Source organism: Eleutherodactylus coqui, chromosome 2 (assembly GCF_035609145.1).
Source record: "Eleutherodactylus coqui strain aEleCoq1 chromosome 2, aEleCoq1.hap1, whole genome shotgun sequence".
In the NCBI taxonomy this organism is placed as follows: domain Eukaryota; kingdom Metazoa; phylum Chordata; class Amphibia; order Anura; family Eleutherodactylidae; genus Eleutherodactylus; species Eleutherodactylus coqui.
This window is the reverse complement of record NC_089838.1, coordinates 213035077-213055819: the sequence shown is the minus strand read 5'-3', so window position 1 is coordinate 213055819 and position 20743 is coordinate 213035077. Positions and strand designations below refer to the sequence as shown.

At 40.7% G+C, this 20743-nt stretch overlaps 1 protein-coding gene across 1 annotated transcript; it reads right to left on the bottom strand.

The window, feature by feature from the left end:
- Window positions 1-1635: 1635 nt before the first annotated feature.
- Window positions 1636-18801, bottom strand: LOC136610069 (mucin-2-like). The gene is made up of 12 exons (XM_066589336.1): window positions 15985-18801; window positions 15203-15267; window positions 13641-13792; window positions 12691-12818; window positions 12007-12065; window positions 10053-10189; window positions 9569-9693; window positions 9411-9466; window positions 7584-7738; window positions 7074-7183; window positions 3519-3641; window positions 1636-2162 (listed from the first exon to the last, which is right to left on the bottom strand). The coding sequence occupies exons 1-12, from the start codon at window positions 18799-18801 to the stop codon at window positions 2157-2159; spliced, it is 3933 nt and encodes a 1310-aa protein (XP_066445433.1). The 3' UTR covers window positions 1636-2156.
- Window positions 18802-20743: the final 1942 nt, after the last annotated feature.

Here is a 20743-nt window from a genome sequence, read left to right as displayed (position 1 = left end):
TTAGATTCATAAGACTGGTAAACATTTCCTTGTTTTCCAAAGACGGATTTTTTCCTTCTTGAGGTGGGATGCGTCATTCTAGGAGAAAGCAACTTTAAACAAGGTTCAGATTAGTGGATTTTGAAAAGGGTAAAATCATTTTAAAAAAATAAGCTAATTTGCGTTAATCTTACTATAAGGCCTTAGTCAGACAGGCGTTTTTTTTGCGCATGCACCTGGCGATTTTTTAAAACCATTGCTTTGCAATGGTATCGGACACGAGCGCTTTTTATGCGCTCGTCCGATAAATTATAGAACAGAAATCGCACCTATCTGCGATTCCTGTTCTCTTCTCTATATGCACTCAATGGGGCCGGCGGCAGCAGCACCGACCCCATTGAGAACATATAGAAAACAAATCATGCTGTGGCAGAGAAGAACGATGTTTGCCCATTGAAAGCAGTGGGCTGCCGGCGTGCGGGATGAATTGCAGGGAAGGGGGGACACACACACACACACACACACACACACACACACACACACGGTCCGCGCGGCCAGCCTGCAGTGGGTGTGAGTCAGACCTGCCCCCTGATTGGCTCAGCGCTGAGCCAATCAGGGGGCAGGTCTGACTCACACCCCCTTCACACTCACTGCAGGCCGGCTGCGTGGAACTCTGGCTGCCAGGAGCAGGCGAGTATGTATATATTTTTTATTTTAACACTTTTCTGGATGAATTGCAGGAAAGGGCTTATATATTTAAGCCCTTCCCGACAATTCATCCCACACTCGCCCACAGCGCATTGCTTTCAATGGAGTCGGCTGTATTGCCGGCTCCATTGAATGCAATGTGCTGGACAGCTCCAGCCCGTTTCTAATGAAACGCGGCTAGGAGCAGATTTTTGGGCACCAGTCACGCGATTTGCGGATGCGCATCTGTCATGCGATCCGCAAATCGCGCGAAAAAACGCCCGTCTGACTAAGGCCTCATACAGACTTTGTACACATCCACAGTGGAAGATTCAGTGTATATGCTACATAGGAACACACTTTAAAGGCCCATTTAGACAATGAGAATTGCTCAAAGCCATTTTGAGCGACTCTTGCCCTGTCTAAATGCACTGACATCATGCAGTTTTAGAGTCACTGATCGCTGAATTCTAGCTTGCTAGAATTGAGCGATCAGCTGTCATCAGCGGAGCAGGCTGTTATAGTCAGCTGCACTGATAAGATACTCTGTGTCCTGCTGTGAATTCATGGGAACCCCTGTGCTAAATTCAGCCTCTTTTCTGCACAACATCTAATTTAGTCTAAATTTAGGATGTTGATAAAATATGCCCAGTGTTTTTCTAAAATGCTTCAAATCAAAGATTATAAGCTAGCCAGAGTATAAAATTTATCAGGTTGTATGGACTTTTATTCAAATAGTCCAGTTGCCCTTACCTTGTGCAAAGTTTAACAAAGTTAGGAATCTGCAAACTTGCATCACACATTTATTGTGAAAGACATTCTTCAGGACATCAGGATGAAGTGGCTCATTACAATAAGATGACAGCATTACCATATGGAATAAATTTATATTTGTTTTCACAGTGAATGTCATTACCATATTCTCATGCAATCTCTATACAGTAAAGCATTATAGAATGTGCACCCAGTCAAGCAACAAAAACACAATACATTTTACTTTTTTTATTAAATGCCACTTTAAATTTGATTAGACATGAGACAAACAAAAAAACTGCACACACTGACAAATAATGAAAACAGCTTAAAAAGAAAAAGCAAGCACTAACAGGTGAAGAAAGTTTATAGACATAAAAGTTTATCCAAGTGTTTGGAGCAAGTGGTACATTTTCAGCCCTGAGAAAGCTACATCACAATTTCATTTCATCTTTACCACTTCAACAAAAATGCAAGATCAATCAACAGATGTTGTCTCTCCTTCCAGGTCTCTTGCCTTTGAGAATATTTTCTGCTTGGGCTGCTTCTTAGTTAAAACACAAAGTCACTTTCCAGGCACCACATTCACCATGTGCAACACAGATACAGAGCCAGCTGACACTGCCTGGTAAAAAGCACAGCTCCATCTCACTACCACTTGCAGCGAGTCTCATGGCCGCTTCTACATCCTTGGTCATTTATGTCCCAGTCCAAAATCACTGGGCAAGAAGTCAACATCAAGGCTATTCAGGAAGAGAAAATTATAGCATTAATAAGAAATATATGATATACTATAGCCATTTATGCAACAAAACCTTCCTGTTCTAATATTCTTTATTTGTATAGCGCCAGCTTATTCTACAGTGCTTTCCAGGCACACGGGGAATGCATGGGCAGGCGGTGGAGCAAGGGGCAACACAGCAATGTGACGATAACATGCAATAAACAGTTTTTAGGACAAATGGGGTGGGGTTAGTGCAGGAAGTGTACATGATAGGTGAAAGTGGCATTATACCCCTCCTTTTGGAAGGGGAATGGTTTTCTTAATAGAATGTTAGACATTATAAAACCTGCACTTTCCTTCATAAAAAAGCAGCTACATATTTCAGTATGCTCCTTTTGCAAAAAGTGCTCTGAACCACATCTGCCACAGCAGAGGCCAAGTATTGTATTTCGACAGGCTGTCACTGAGGATTTCTTTAAGATTATACAAGTGCAAACCATTTAAAAAAAACAAAACAAAAAACAAAACAACTTAGGTAATTGCTAGAAAATTACATCCTCTGAGTCTTGCAAATGGCAGTGTTTATAATGGCTGTACAACAGAGCCTATAGCTCCATACTACAGTGCTATAGCAACTGTAGAGTACAGCACCATATTACAGAGGACACACCACTGCATCAAGCTGATCCTGAAAGAATATTTCCAGCACTAAGAGCAATGTGGAATAAAAAAAAAAACTTGGCATGGAGTAGATCCACCATTACACACAAAGCAAAGTCATCTTGGTTTACGCATTACAGCTGTTACATCTTACTCACCCTGTAGCTTGTCCGTCATGTGATCTTACATATTTTTAAGAGGTTGGATTACCAAGTCAATTAATTGGAATTTAAAAAAAAATCTATGAGAAATTAGATCTATAAAAAACTGAAATTCAAGATATTTCTTTTCAAAACTTCAATAGTTGGCATAGAGGAGTTTCTAAACAAATTTGTGGAGGCAGAGAGATAAGCTCATGGTCTAGCCTGATACATTCTCTATTTTGTGCTGTAAACATTTTAGAATTGCTCGAATGGTTCACCTTTAACAAAGTCCATCCACTTGTGCAAAAAAATGCTTGAAGGATTGAGAAGATAACTGCAATTGCCCTTGTATGAGTTCTGAAGCACATGGGGGTACAGTATAGCCTCAGTCTTCCATGTGTCATTTTGGTTGTGTACAACACAAGTTTGTACTGAGCCATATTAAACCTTAAAAAGCCCTTCAAACAATTATCAGTGCCCTTTCTAAACACTATTCTGTACTTGATGAAATCTAAAGAAAAAAGAAAGATTATCTCAACTTATTGAGGGCCACAGCTCATCCCTTTACTTACTTGCTCAATAGATGCTCTAAATGCTTGGTTGTCCATCTCAAAGTGATGACTTTGGTCCACAGGATCATGTCGCCTCTGAATGGTGGCCTTTTGTCGATGGCCAAGCATACTGGTCTTTGTGCACTACAATAGAAATGTGAAATTAGAAGCTTGTTATGTACAGTTCTGTTGTGCCGAATATATAGGATATGATAGAAGAAAGCACATCAGTCACATTAAAGGTTTTCAGGTTTATCCCTCTTTTTGAGGCTTGGAGAGGGGGAGGGAGTGTAGTGTCAGTTTTAGTGATCTATAGCCAACATCTGGCAGTATAATTTTGTTGGAAAAAGCTGTATTTAGCCACAACATTCTGCATGAAACGGTCTTGGTGCCAACTATAGAAGCAAAGGTCAATACATGAGACCCCCCCAAGAAGGTTTGCAAATCTTAAAATGATCAACTGAAGTAAATTAAGATTTTACTTAGGCTTTTAAACAACTCCTGTCCAGCCAGTTTCTGCATGCCTTTACATGGAGCGCAGGGTTTTTAACGACCAGAACGATAGTCATCCATGTAAAAGGGCCTTTATTCATTTACTAGGATATCCTATATTACATTGTTCCATCTTTGGGACACAACATACTATAAACCTTCTGCACCATGTTGTAACAAACTGCAGCCAGGCACCAAAGAAAATACATGGCTGCGAATCTCAAGAAAGGAGTCTTGCCTTCATATTATAGTTTTATCTGTTTACATTATGAACTATTGTATTTGAGCCTAAGGGCCACTGTAAATTCTTATTGTACATCAGGGTCTGTGGTATTACAATTAGTACTTGGAAGGAATATGCTTAATTTTCATATTTCAGTGTAAAAAAAAAGTTAGTGTTTATCATTCTGTGTTATTTTCTATTGTGATTGTTGGATGTGAGTTTTACTTTGTTTTTTTCTGTTTCATGTAGCTTGCAAAAGGACAGTTAAACGTTGCTCGAATGAAAAATCATCCTTGCTCTGAACCATTATTGAATTGCACACGACTTTTTTTTCCTCTTCATGAATGAACTACTTGGGTGAAATAAAGAAGCTGTTTAAATGCATGCAAGCCAAGTCTGTGCTGAAACTTATTCTTTTTATAAGATTTTTTGTTATAATTAGTACTGTGAAAAACAAAACCTTAACCTCTTAATGACACAGGAGGTAAAGAATAGCCCGACTGTTGAGTGCCGGGTATTGTGTTTTTTTCCTTCAAGAATTCCAGCACATGCTCTTTGTTTCCAGTGCCATTTTTGTCACACGATTACTTGGAGGGGTATATAAGGTGGTGTGGGAGTGCTCGTCACCCCTTTTATGAAGAAAACAAAAACACTTCAGGGTGCTTTTGGGTTCCATTGGTGGGTATTGCTTTTGCATGTTTTGACACTGTATATTTAGTTATTTTTGTCACCATTCACATTTAAATTATGTAGAATACCACAGAGACCTGTTATGCACTTTAATTCCATATCCATTGGCTCTGTGGTTTTATTGTAGTCTGTTGTATTGTATGTGTTTTATGTAGCTCTTTATGTACCCCTTAGTGACGGAGCTTTGCTTCCCCCCCCCCCCCCCCCCCCATTTTCATTTTTTCCTCCTCCCTTTAAAAAAAATAAAAATCGTAGCTCCTTTATTTATCCATCCATCGACGTCGCTGTATGAGGGCTTGTTTTTTGCAGGATGAGTTGTATCTTTCAATGGTACTAATACCATATAATGTACTGAAAAATGTTAAGTCAAAGCAGAGAGAAGTGTGGGGGGGGGGGGGGGGGAAGACATTCCACCATCTTTCAGTGTGTCCTGTTTTTACGGCGCACAAACCGCAACAAAAATGACCTGATACTTTCTTTTATGGGTCAGTACGATTACTACGATACCAAACTTAAATAGCTTTTTTTTGCAATGAGGTACAGATGCATTTTCCCCTGCGTTTTGCAGTGTCACGCATCACCTTGCACATCTCCCATAGACTAGGCTGCATTTTTGCGCATGCTCATGCCAACTAACTCCTTGAAATCAATGGGTTTTATTCTGTTTTGTGCGTGGAGATTTCACTTGCATAAACATGGTCATGTGAAACCGCCCTAAAGGAAGTAGCAAGTTGCCATGTGAGTCTTTCCAGGGCCCAAGTGAAAAGCCTGAATAAGCACTACAGGAACTTTGTCAGAATATCTCCAGTCGCCATCTCCTGAGCTTGTATATATGGAAGTGGACTGTACCAAATATCATCCAGTCTACCACCTAAATAAAATGAAAGTTTTGCTGATTTCTACCTTCCCAATTTCTGGAGCTCCTTTCGACTTGGGAGACCTGTACCACACTACACTGTAAGATCCCTGGGAGCAGAGACCAGCATATGCCATCAAGTCCCCACCTTTCAGTGTTGTGCAGCCAAGTAGGATTTTAAGAGTTTAGCCACTGTTGATACCAGCATCCCACCATGGCTTACGCCACACAACCAAAGTGCCCTCTAACTACCCTAACCTTTAAGCTCTGTGCCTTGCATAGACTAACCAACAAGCTTGTGCACATAATAACCATTATGCCTCCTGCAGTGTAAAGTATTAAAGTGTACTACTAGTGTCCAATTCAATTGCTTGCTGTTCTTGAGCTTCTTGGGTTAAGCACCACACACAAGAACTGATTATTTTACACAAGCACAAAAATATGTAGCACCCTTCCCAATCCATATTGCAGTGCCAGCAGAAGGTAGACCTTACTGGGAATAATTTCAACAGATTGGGAAGACAGGATTTACTTAAAAAGCAACACAAATACAAAAGGAAACTGGTTTATTTACGAGTAGGTATTCTCAGAGCCTAGACCGACACCACTCAATTTGTATTAATGGACAATTTGTATTAATGGACAATTAGTGCACACCATGGGTGGGAAAAAGTACAGAAAGTGAGCTGCACGAGTCTAGCAATGACAATCCAGATTGGCATGTGAAGGACAAATCCCTTTTAAGACATACTGTAGCCTAGATCTGTTAGTTAGCCAATGGTCCAAACAAGGGTTTTGCATGGGGAAGGTGAGCTTAAGATATTCTAAATATAAACAAAATGCAACAAGTATTTTGATGATCTTCTGTAGCTGTGTCTCCACCGAACCATTTTAGAGAGAAAGTACTAATATCCGGTCTTCTAGAACTTACAACAGGACAAGACAAACTAAAAAAAGCAGAACTGACATGCTCACATGTTTTAAACTTATCTACTGTAGTTGCCAGCAGAGTTTGGAGTAGAACATGTAGTACATTATTCATATAGTGAACTTCCTACTACCCACTGTTAGAGAGTTCCTGCCCTTAAGAGTCATGCCATCACAATATTGCATGGGGACAGTGCATCCCTCCCTATTACCAAAGGGCCCTCTGCCTTCTGCCCTGCCACTGCAATTGAGCAGCACTGCCCACACTTGCAATACACTGGTCAAGAAGCTCCTCACTCCAACTCCGGTGCTTCACTCCCCTCCATGCGGCAATGTATCTCCGATCTAAACACCGTAGAAAAGCTTCCTTCACTTAAAAAATACATACCACAAATAGAATGATGGGGAAGATAAGGATGCAGAGTCCACACATTACAATTATTGCTACACCAAAGCCAGGGAAGTCCACATACTCATTAGGAAGCCCCGGACTGGAGTCTAAAGACAAAAACAGTTATGACAAACAAATCTGATTTTAACAGTCAGTTCTACCATCATTCGAATAGACTAGAATAGGAAAGTATTGGCTAGGGTTCAGATGCTTTTTTATGCAAGGTGACGCTCATACATGATTTTACACTAAGTACTAAAGTGGATCTACGTATACAAAACATTGCTATAACGCATCAGTTGACAACCTTAATGCTTAAGAGTTTGTGCAAGTTTGTTTCGAAATGAAAAATTGCAGATTGCCAATGTGCGCTACCATTAGATTGTTTGAAACATTTAATATTCAGTACTTGATGGAAATCACCATTTTATGAATTTGTCTGACAAATAAAAAATGGACATATTTCTAATTACATGCAGTTCTTTAGAGCAACAGTTTGAGTCTTACCTCCTATAGTTATAGATTTAAAATCCACTTTATATGTTGAAAATGCTAAACTGCCATCAGATCCAAGTGTTTTAAGTAAGAGTCCGAGAATCTCCTTACTACTAGGTGCTGGAAGGCGATACAAGAGGTCTCCTCTGCAAACTACAGAGCCACTCCTAATCAAACATGAAAAAGGTTAACTAAATGGAGCATTCTGGAAGAATAGTTAGTCTCAATTTCAATTCAAAAACTTGCCAGAAGTTTCCCTTTATTTTAAATCTACATATAAAGGAGTAGCAGACATGAAACAAAAATACAAAATTAAAGAGAAGCAGATTTTTTTCTAGTCCTACAAAAACAAGTGCCTTCAGACTACTTAATAGTCTAAACACTTCCAAATGCACTATAACCTGCTTTGACCATCCAGAGCTGCTCATGTGATCAGCACTGACCAACCAGAACAGTATACAGTGTGCATTAGCAAGTTAGAAAATTGCAGTGGCCATCTTGGAAGGCCAAAAACTAGGCCTAAACTAGCAGATTGGAGAGACACCTGGAAATAACTGTGGGTAATATACCCCCTCCCCTTGTCCAAAGATAAAGTTGGGTATCAAAAAAAAGGGTTGCTTTAATAGCCAAAAACCTAGGGCTGCTAGGTGCCATCTGAACTGTTTAATTTCGTAGGAGAGGTTACTTTATATTACAGCCTTCTAGTCACTTAGGCTTCCTTCCCACGATCGTATATCAACCGCCGTTGTCACCGTTGGCCGATATACGCTACCATCTGTGGTGTTAAAGCTCTTGAATGGGCGCACAAATCTAACGTTTGTGTGCTCGTTTACACGACATGGGTCCCGGCGCATACATGTTGAGGATACCATGCTGTTGCTCCTTTCCCCCCTTCTTCATCCCCCTCACAGGCTCACCTCTGCTCTCCTCCCTGTTCGTTCTTTGCAATGGGAGAGGGTGGGACAGAGGTGGAGCTAAATGCCACCCCATCCCGCCTCCTTCCACTGCTGCTGTGGACAAGGGGTGGACAGGGCAGAGCCTAGCCCCTTGTCCACAGACAATGGGAGGCGGGACAGGGTGGTGCTTAGCTCCACCCCTGTCCCACCCCCTCCAATTGTAACACGCGATCGGGGAGAAGAGCAAAGGGAGTTTAGCAGCCACGCTGCTAAACTTCCTCCCACCTCCACCCGCTGTCATAGGAGCCCATGCACCAACCGACATACTCCAGCCCAAAAGATAGTTCCAGGACTATCTTTTGGGCCCGACGTAAAAACGACTGACACTTTATTGGCTGGCTGGGCGCTTTTACATCACGAGAATACGACCATATGATCTGATGCATTGGAATCCAATGCATCAGATCACAGTGAAAACGGCAGGCCAATATATACGCTCGTGGGAAAGAAGCCTTAAGCTGCTAGTTCTGGTGATACATGTGTCCTTTACCATTCCTCTTGTCTGGATATATTCAGATGGGTGGCCAAAAACCTACTTTTCAAAGCAATATTTTGCAATAATCCCTCTTAAGGTCTGTAACCTATGTGTATTGAGGCCACCCAATGGCTGTGCTTTGAAATGCAGAGTTTTTTGCTAGCATGACAGCATTGAGGTGCTTTTGTGAGAAATTGCAGTTTTTAACCTGATTAGAGATAAGGAGAGGGTGGACAGATCTGTATTTTGGCTAATCAATACTCAGTTTCACATAAGTATAAATCAAGAAGCCTAGAACATCTGACTGCAAGCAGAAGGCCTACCACCTTGGAATTACATTATCCAATTACTCTTGAAAAACTAAAGTAGTCTTTCCCCAGTAAGCTACTTGGACATTTGGTAACTTACTTGAATTCCCGCATCACCACTTGAATGGGCTTACTGTCCTGTAATACAGACTGAACCTATGGAAAAAAAAATCTCTTGTATTAGGTCTATACAAAGTCTCAATGTGAAGAGTGTGGACAAGCTTTGCTGTTCTTCCCATGTTACATGTTCACACTCACCACTGCTGAGAGATCTTTGCTAAGCAGCTGGGATTCAGATGAGGACATATCCAGTAGACTTAGCCCAAAATTTCTATTTGTAACTCGAAAATTTATAGAATAAACTTTCAATTCAATGCCAATATCTACAAGATTAAAAATGAAAAAAAAAAAAAAAGTTTGGTACCATGTTAGCCAGTAGAGCAAAATGTGATTGTTCGAGATAAACCACGTAATCTTGTAGATATGATACCTTTTAATGGCTAACAAAAATACATGTTATAGCTTGCTTTCGAACCTATGTATGGTTCTTCCTCAGGCTTACAGAAGCTTGCTATAACATGTATTTCTGTTAGCCATTAAAAGGTATCAATATCTACAAGATTACTTGGTTTCTCTTGCTGAGAACACATTTTACAAGATGCAAAACACACAAGTATTGTTTTTACAGCACAAACACCAGTTTAAAAAAAAACAAAACAGCTTTTCAAACTGCAATACTGACCATTCACAATAATGGAACTAAGGTCCACATTTCTGTTCACAAGGGAAAGTAGGGAAGACATCAAAGCCTGCACATTTGTATGGACTGTAGAGTTCAAGTAAAGGTTGCCTCTTACTTTCAGATCTCCAAAAACATCACTGGAACAGGGGGAAAAAAAACAAAAACACTAGGCAAGTAACAAAATCATTAATCCTGGGTACATAAGGTTAGCGAACCTGTTGCTTTAATCCTTTAGGGATCAGTCAATTAGTGACTTTGTCTTCCCATAACTTTCAGTCAAAATAGCCATATATGGGCTTGTTTTTTGCAGGAGGAGCCGTGTTTATAAATGGTACCAATGTATTGAAAATTTGGTGCAATTTTTTTATTCTACACTATTTTCGGTTGTGTTTTTACACTGATAAAAACATGTTCACTGTATTCTAAGTTAGTAAAATTATGATAATTCAAAATGAACACCCCCCTCCTGTTTTAAAACTTAGAGGCGTCAAAAAGATTTACGCACATAAAGAGCACAAACACCTACGATGTAGATAATATGAAGTGGGGTTAATTTCTAAGTGTATTTTGGGGGGTATTTTTGTCATATACTTCACCCTGATTTATCATTTATTGTTTCTATTTTGTCTTGTGGCATATTTTGGAGATTTACCTTACAGGTGTTTGTGCTTTTTAAAGGTTTGTCTCACATTATATTTAAATAAAGATTGAGCTATTTTAACTGGTTAAAGATTTGCTACGAGAGGGTGTAATACTTGTAGGTTGTGTATGCCACTTTGTGTGATCTGTTGTATGTGTCAGCGTAAAAATTATAGATTTTGCAACCCAAAATGAGTCTACATCATTAGGGTTTATAAACAGTTTGGGTGTTTTAGTGTAGTGGCCCGAGACACCAATTTTTGGCCCCTCCATAACGGTCATACATATCAGGTCTTGTAGGTGGATGCACTGTGCAAAGTGTCTTGTCTGCCATTATGTATATTACACAGCTGCAGCATGCAAGAGGTTAATGCCTGAAAGTGGCTGGGACATGTCTGGAAACTAACAAGTTTGTGTAGTCATGTGATGTTGTATGATATCTGTTTTGTGGTCTTCTGTCAGCTTCAATGGTAGTGAAAGGAGTGGGAGTGCCAGCCACGTGGGGGTACTTTCAACCCTCATGTGGTGAAGTGATGGAAGGAGAGGTTTCCTGAGGTCTTCCATGTTAGGAACTGCCTCTAAGAACAAGTGAAACGAGGAGTCTGACATGCAGAGCAGTCTTCAAATACTAAGTGAGTGTCTGCAGTGTTCCTACCCTCCATACTCCTCCAGAGTGTTTCCGTTCCAGGAGCAATACCTTACAGATAAGTTGACTTATGGGACCGGCATCATGCTGTGTCTCCTCCCTGAACTCACATCCTCTGTCTTGCCTGCACTGCTGTGTAAAGCTTCCTGTCAAGTTCACCGGTCATTGCCCGTTCCCAGTGACCGAGTTATCAAGGTTCAACTGGGTTTAAACTCCCAATTTAACCACCAGGTACAAGCTATGGTGTGAAGGAACAGTGGCGTCATGCATGACAATCTAAAGTCTACCACATGTATACAGGTAACCATCACCCCGGCATTGCCTGGAAGAGGCCTAGTGGTGCCTTGGCTGAGGTTCCGTGCATCCCTCCGGGGAGGAGTCTGGTAGAGCCACTCTACCCAGCCAATTGCCAACTCTACCCTGCCAGTTCCTCGGTGTGGGCCTAGTCTTGGTTTACATGGGGCACCACAGAAGTAATTACTGCTTATGGGCAGACATGTATTAGTGAACAGGATTTTATAAGCCATGTTCAAAGAATTGAGCCACCACACAGACAAGCAGCAAAACAAATCATGCAAAATGTATTTTTAAAAAACTATTTTATGGCTTTAAATCTAAAGTCACCCAAGTGTGTTCGTATACTTATGTCCATAACCAGTAAAATCTTACCGAATTTCTAAAATTGAGACGTTTGTAATTGGGAATGATTTATTAACAGCATAAAACACCTGTGAGAAAAACAGATGATAAAGCATTTTAAGGGGGTGCCACATGAAAGATACTGCTGATTATTATACATAATATATTCCAGTTTAGACTTGTCATAACAGGTCATGCACATGGTACACCTATATAAATCAGATCCATCCAATGAAAAAAGTGATTACTACTGGTAAGACTCATTACTGAGGTATGTGCACTGGCTATATTGTGGCACATCTACAGTACCATGTAGAGCAGCACCAGCTGGTTCTTTGGACATCCTGTTAGGGAGGCTCCAATTAATTTTTTCGATAGCCATTAATGTATCAGATGCTGATAAAGCGATTGTCAATATAGAATGATTCTCTAGCTTGTGGCAGCTTTCTGATTTTTACTTAAGAGGACTTGCTTTATCAGTTCTCATTTTTAAGTCTCATCTTTTCTCATTTTGGTTGACACTGAGGGCTTCAGAAGCCATTTTAAAGTTTGCCATAGCACAAGTCTCAAGTAATATTTTCACTTTACAATGGCTATTCTGGAATACTGACATTTGAGAAACCACTGTACAAAAAACGTTGGCGAAGTCAACCAACGCACGCATTATTAAAATTATAGAACCTGTAAATTGGGCCATTGTGCATTTCAACCTACCTCTTTCTGCAAATTGTTTAAGAAACCTTGCTTTTCCTGATTTTTCTGGCTTACTGCAATATACCCAACATGCAGAACCAAAAAGGATATTGGTAGAATCTCCAACTCTAAATTAGACTTTGTGTATCCTATAAGAAAAAAAAAAAATAAAAATATTGGTAGAACGGCTTTATTTCTATCAGATCTAGAATTACTACATTACTGTGTGGCTAGTTGAACACACTGAGGTAACACCCAAAAACAAAACCTCTAAGCATAGGATAAAGTGTTTTTCTACATATAGCCCATCATGTTATTGAAGACGCTGCTTCAAACCTTACTCTGGCCTAACACCCCAAACACAAAAAAACACTAGAATAAGTATAGTCACATTACCCCAAGTAGTCATAGATTAACTGATGTCATAACTAAGTATAGTCTCAAATATCACATTTTAGGTGATCAAGCAAAAATTTCTCAATTGCCATTTAACCACTTCCTGAAAGGAAGTCTTCCCCTGTTCTTTACCAGGCATGGGCCACATGACCATTTAGTGTATGGGCAATCAGGAACTTGCTAACTAACGCGCCTATGAATAGATATTGCACTTACATACTAGTTATGGCACTCGCTACGTTTTGTGTGTCCCCCTCCCCCTCAGAATTCTAATATGTTTGGTAGTGTGTAGACAAACATGACCAGTACCTCAGTCCCACCATCCAGATCCTCTGGTACACAGTGGCAGTGATTTCTGCTATTGTGCAAGCCAGACAACAACTGTCACACAGTAAGTAGCATGGGCTAAACCCTAAGAAAAGCAGATGCCATGATGGATCCTGACTAAGAGTCATTTATGCATCAGCATCTCAAATTTATGGTGAATAAAACACAACTTTCTGGTTCAGACTACATTACAAACACAGTTGAAGATAACCTATGAGTTTGATTAAGCAGCAGAAAGTGAAACAAACCATTTAATTCCACCGTTGAGCCATTAATAGACCACCCAAAATAATTGGTTTTCGTTCCATCAGTCAGGACAGTTCGGATAAGGTCTGATTCACTTGGCACGTTGCTATTGCTCTGGAACACAATGTCACTCTTAACCATTACAGAGCCCTTCCTAAGAAGAGAAAAGAAAGTTTATAGAAAACCTAAAGATATACAAACATTTTAAGAGTTTAGTGTTGGTGTTTGGGGGGGGGGGGGGGGGAGGAATTTAACTATGAATGTCTCTAAATTCATAGCATAAAAAAAATTGTGCCCACTCACTAATCAATAGCTTCATTGCTAGCATAGCACTAGATAACCACTACATTGCTATAGGCACAAACTGTAGGGAAATAAAGAGGTGCCAAGATTTTGCATAGTTTTCAACCAAAGTTAGACAAGTTATACTTTAAGTAGTTATATGACAAGCACCAGACAATGTATTACCGTCTCATATGTACGCATTAAGACTTACAAATAAATTAAAAATTAAGCATGTTGTACAGTATACTTTTACGGTGGCCCTTTGTAGAAAAAGCCCAGCAGACTGCTTTCATATACAAAGTTGAAAATACTTAGAATCAGTCGACTGGTAGAGTTGGAAGGGACCTCCAGGGTCATCGGGTCCAACGCCCTGCTCAGTGCAGGATTCACTAAATTATCCCAGACAAATGTCTGTCCAGCCTCTGAAGACTTTCATTAAAAGAACTCACCACCTCCTGTGCCAGCCTGTTCCACTCATTGATCACCCTCACTGTCAGAAATGTTTCTCTAATATCTAGTCTGTCTCCTGCCTTTCAGATTTATCCCATTGTTTTTAGTCTTTCCTTGTGCAAAGAATAAGGCTGATCCCTCTGCACAGTGACAGCCCTTCAGAAATTTTCAGACAGCTATTAAGTCTCCTCAGTCTTTTTTGCAAGCTAAACATTCCCAGATCCTTTAACTGTTCCTCAAAGGACATGATTTACAGACCGCTCACCATCTTGGTAACTCTTCTCCAGCTTTCGCCAGTATGCCGATGTCTTAAATTGGGGTGTCCAGAACGGGGGACAGTATTCCAGATGAGGTCTGACTAAGAGTAGAGTGAAAACTACCTCATGTTATCTAGACTATGCTTCTCTTAATACATCCCAAAATTGTATTTGCCTTTTTGCTACTGCACCACACTGACTCATGTTCAGTCTATGATCTATTTGTATAACCAGTCTTTCACATGTGCTACTAAGATCAATTCCTCCCATTCTGTATATCCAAGGGCATTAAGATACTGCAATAATACATGAGTCCCAACTGCCAATCTCCAAGTTGGCCAAGCTAATTAGCCCTAAGTAAACCTAGCACCTGCTGCTGATCTTTGACATTAGCTACCTTGATCTTTTCCCAATTATGTAAGAGGCAAAAGAACACTGAAGCAGTGCTTGAGAACCACAGGTTTCTTCACCTAGTGGAAGAAAGTCTACTGGCCTGGTGCTGATGTATTGAGGTGGTTTAAAAAAAAATAAATAAATAATAAAATCACCATTATAAAAAATACACAACTCACAAAAACGCCTTTATCTCTGTTTCAAGATAATCACTCTGGTATTTGGCAAAGAATATTTTGCCCATCTGTAAGACAAAAAAGAAAAATAAGCCTTTTCCTATAATTAGCAGCAGGTTTAGATACAGAATTTTTTTTTTTTTTTTTAGTAGTCAGAGCTCCAATCTTACGGCCATATTTTTATATTCATGTTTATATCACTGATACTTAAAATCAAAGTTAAATTAAGCTTTACGTATTTAGTGGCCAACTCCTACTTCTCAGTAAAGTATAAAAGAAACTCCAGATTACCATATCAAACCCAAACACGTACCTAGAACGTTGACGACACTTACTGAGCTTTATGAAAAGTGGAGCTAGACTCAAAGCGTGTCCCACAATATTACATCTCAATTGAGCAAAGATTTTTTTTTTTTAATGGAGTTATTGTATCTGGATATTGCTGTTACACACTTGTTAGGACACCCCTGGTATTCTTTTGAGCCACTTGCTGAAAAGCCACCCAATGTATCCAACACTGGTGAGAAGCTGCTTCTAGTGCACCAATTCTTATTGGCTGAGCAAGTGTGACCACCATGCTGAGCACATTATTAATAGGAAATCAAGCCACCAGGAAGGTGCCATAACAAGTATAGAACAGTTTCTAAACATGGGAGCATATTAAAAATTCTGCTCTGTGGTCTACCAAAGTAAATTTATATTTATTCATAGGAAAATCTTTTTAATGCTATCAAAGCAAATCGCACATTATGTATAGAATGCCAACATATTCATACAACACTTACCACAAGTTTTATTTCCCTTTGCAGTTTTCTGTACTCTTCACTTGTGCGGTTAAGAAGTTGCTCACTAAATGAGACACCAATAAGATGAAAATTTAGTGGCATGGTTACCACAGCCTCAGTGGTGGTTGGTGCTGAACTGATGCTTTGGCCATTGCTGTATTTTATAGGTGTTGTAATAGTAGGTTTAAGAGGGAAAATTGCTTGGGGAATCCAAACTTTTGGGGCAGGAGTCACAATACTAGTTGAAAGGGTATTTGTCGGAGTGATTTTACTTGACTGGGATAATGTCAGCCTAGAAGTAGGAGTAGAAGTAATTAACGGTTTCTTAGTTGTGTTGGAAGCAGTTTGGGTCTTCAGATGGGTACTATAAGAAGAACTAGTGACAGTATTTTGATTAGGATAAGGATTGGTAATTGTGGCTGTTACAGTTTGTGGTTGCCTGGTACCATTATAGGTCCTTTGAAAATTGCGATCGCTAAGAGATTTGCTGACCAAATTTGTTGAGGGTTTATAAGTAGATGTTTTAACCAATGCAACCGCCATGTCAGCCACAGATTTGATTGAAATATTCCATTGCAATGTAGTTGGCATGGTTGTGGAATCAAATAAAGCTCTTGTACCACCTGGCAGTGATACATTAGAGAGTTTGTGAAAAGTATGAACTTGTCCTCCTGTAGCATTAGGACTTTTAGACACGTTGTGCACATCTGTACTGTAAAGTGTGCTCTGAGAGGTGTGTACTTTTTGCACATGCTCAACTGTAGAAGTTAACAGCTGAGCAGTTCTAGATTTCCACAGAGAAGGGACAGTGGTCAAAAATTTCTTGGCCCATGTAGACAACATTGTAGCATTTTGTTTACTTGTCAGGTTGAAGGTACTTTGGTTTATTATATCATTTCCATTCATCACATCATTAAACACATCATGCTCAAATGGAGTCATTGTGCTCTGGTAAGCTAACTCAGAGTATGCATCTGTAGACGTAGTCTCTACACGTGTGCTTCCATCATTTGGAGTTACAGAAATGCTGGCCGATGGTTCAGTTGCATCGCTTTCATTCTCAATTGATTTGTATACAGTGGGCAAACTTAATGTTTCTGATGATTTAGGCATTTGGGTGTTTGCTGGATCATGGATTTGCAGAACACATGCCTTATCCTTTACCTGATAAGGTGATTGAGTAACACTTGAAAAAGTATTAAAGTCTGTGTTAACAGTAGGCTGCCAACTGGTAGAGTCACCCATCTTTGCAGTGCTCATATTTTGAGGTAGCAAAATGTATGTAGAAAAGGTCCTAGATGTGCCCCCTTGCTGATCTAAACTTCTATTATGGTCTGATGTTTGATCAATTTCTGATGCGTGAGGAGTAGTTTGTGCTGAAAAAGAATCCTGTTCTGCATGTCCAATCAAATTAGATGAAGCAAAGAAAGTACCAACCCAAGTGCCGTCCGCTACAGATGAATTTTCTATTCTTTGCATATGCATGTCAGATGTATCAACAGTGTCAGTTTCAGTGCTTGATGAAGTCAGGCGAACAATGTCCAAAGCCTGTGGAGTAGTAAATTCCAAGTCCCAATTATCTTCTTCTCTTAGGTAGAATGATGCATAGACATCAGATAAATCAGTGTGTAGGTCAGATAAAGAGGGTTTGGAATTCTGGGAATAGAGTTTTGTATTTACAGACACAGACGAACTCGCCAAAGTTGAGTTTGTTAGTGATGTGGCAGTTACTGAAATATCCTTATGTTGTAAACTAATAGTTGAGTTTTCCTGGCTAGGTATTAAGTAGCCAAAGGTGGAAGTCTCATGTTTTAGATGTCTGGAGGCATCTAACAAATTAAACCGATCGGTGACTAACTCATCAATAGCACTATACTGCTCAACAGTTTTCAAGGAAGAATTTGGAACTCCATCAAGTCCATTGTTTGCATAACTTGAACTAGTCTTAAGGTTAAGTGTGGCTGACTGAGGGGCACTTGTTTCAGTTAGTATTTCGGCTCCATCTATGACAGCAAAAGGGCTTCCTAGAAGTTCAGTGTAGTTCAACTCTGTTATGCGTCCTCCATTTCTGTATGGAGGATACAGTTTGGATGGTAAAGTATTTTCTGACTGCACTAAAAATTTTAAGTCCGAGGCAGCTGCTTGTTCTTGTTTATTTAATGAGCCAGTGGAAGACATATCTTCAGCCTCGGCAAACATGATATGTGTCAGCATTGACTGCATTTGCCCTACTGAAGGGGAAGTTTCTTCATCTGAAAAATCATGCATCTGTGACACAGTGCTGTTCAACCTGGGGGGTGGCGTCTGCGCCTCAGACAGAGGGCCCCGCGTGACGGGTGGCGTCTGCGCCTCAGACAGAGGGCCCCGCGTGACGGGTGGCGTCTGCGCCTCAGACAGAGGGCCCCGCGTGACGGGTGGCGTCTGCGCCTCAGACAGAGGGCCCCGCGTGACGGGTGGCGTCTGCGCCTCAGACAGAGGGCCCCGCGTGACGGGTGGCGTCTGCGCCTCAGACAGAGGGCCCCGCGTGACGGGTGGCGTCTGCGCCTCAGACAGAGGGCCCCGCGTGACGGGTGGCGTCTGCGCCTCAGACAGAGGGCCCCGCGTGACGGGTGGCGTCTGCGCCTCAGACAGATCAAGATGCAAAATTGTGGCAGAATCTGGCACCTTTAACAAGTGATCTGGAGTAGGTTCATTCAAAGGACCGGTTCTTAAAAACTCCTGTGGAAAATCTGGTAAGCTTCTTTTATTGCTGCTTCCAACAACAGATTTGGTATTCTGCAAGTCAGGCCAAGGATATAGGGCCTCATAATTCACCATTTTCATGAATATTTTTGTTAAGGTTGAAGCCAATTCAAATAAACTTGTACTGTTCTTTTGAGATAATTTCTCCAAATTTCTCTTAAATAATCGATGCTTGTAAAGTTTGTGAGAGCTTACTGAAATCATTGGATGTAGCCTTAAGGCCCTTAACCCACGTTTCAATGGTTCAGGCTTCCAAACAGGTATTTGAGGAACAGAATTCTGCATTTCAGTAGGATGGGTTATATTTAGCACCAGAAAATTAGATTTTACATGTAATGATCCAGTATGGGACAAGGAGCCCGTTCTTAGACTTTCTGTTGGAGCACAGGAAATGTCAAGACAGAAGAGAAGGAGAAGCAAGCTTTGCAACCAGAGACTTTTTAATGTGCCCTGTAATTTTGTGATGATGCTCTGTCCAAAAAGTTCATTTTGCTTTCTGCCAGCTTCCTGCTTTAAATGTCTATAGTAGAAACTCCACATTGCACCAAATTCACCAAGACACTGAAATATGAAATAGAGGTATTAGTTACTACAAACAGCATTTAAAACTAAATCATAATCTGCTACTCAGTGATCCGTCTTTATTGCTTTTGTTTAGGAAAGGTAGAATTCCTCCTTAAGGAAAGCACCTAGAAGGCGAGTGAGGAGACTTATAAGGCCATTCCATGCTCCTCTGGAAAATATGAAAATTCAAAGATGGAAAAATATCTCTGCAGCACCCTTGGAAATCAGCATTCCTGCAACTCAACTTGCAGGAATGCTGCTTTCCAATAGGTGGTGTTGCAGAGGTATTGTTCCATCTTCCAATTTGTGTCTTTAACACATTAACAAAAAACTTCAAGGCGAAAAAACAGCTCAAATTATCACACCATTTGCAACTTCATGCAATACTTAGATGAGAAATGTCTCACAAAACACAATGCACTTATTACATGTGATTTCATAATGTGATGTTCTACAAGATCTCATGTGATAAGTTGCCATAAAGCCCAAGCCTTAGGTCTCATGTCAAGAACAAAGCCACATGCAGAGCCTGTAAAGTAATGCAGAGTGGCTATACAGCTCCCTCCTACTGTGTCACAGCTTACATACATGGATGTACAGACTCCTCTCTATACAGACAATATGGAAATATCCCCTAGAAGCAAAGCTTCATGCAGAGGTGGATAAGACATATGTACATAATGAAATTCATGGGAGAGGTTTGCAGTTATCTGACAAATTCATACAGGGATCAAACAAAAAACCCTCCAAAATACATAAAGGAATCATAAAGGAATGACCCATACACTTGTATTACATATCCATTCCACTGAAATTGTGCAAAGCCTCCTCTACAGGCCTTCACCGGCTTTGCACAAGCACCGGCAAAATGCCGGACATGCGCAGGAGCCAAGGAGGGCCAGGGAAAGTAAAAATCTCCTTGCTCTCGGCTAAGGTATACATCTGTGTATACAGATGCTCCCGTACTTGAACAGGTTCAGTTCCAAGAGCCTGTTCGCAAGTACATTTGTTCGTATATTTGAACAAATTGTTGAATGGAGGGGATTGTGGGTGGATCCCTCTCCACAACGTCAGGTGCAGGCTGTCAGGACTGCTACACTGTATTTAAAGCTTTAACATTTCCAGAAGCAGCACGGCTTGCCATAACTGTTTCTTACAGCGGACACCCGGTGGCAGCAGCTAGCACCCGACATTCAGGGGTCCTGTACAGTGTCCCACGGTCAGATCGCAGGCAACCAGGGGCCTTCTGAAAGGCCCCAGAACTGCCTATGCAAAGCGCCCATCAAGCACACGGCTTGATAGGCAGCGTCCTGCTATCTGACCGGATAGGCTTGATAGAAGCCTGTCCACTCCCTGCACAGTATCATTAATGCCATAGCATTACATCATACTGTGCAGGACAGATTGTTCACATCTTGCGAAGTTCGTAACTCGAGCACTCACAATTAGGGGA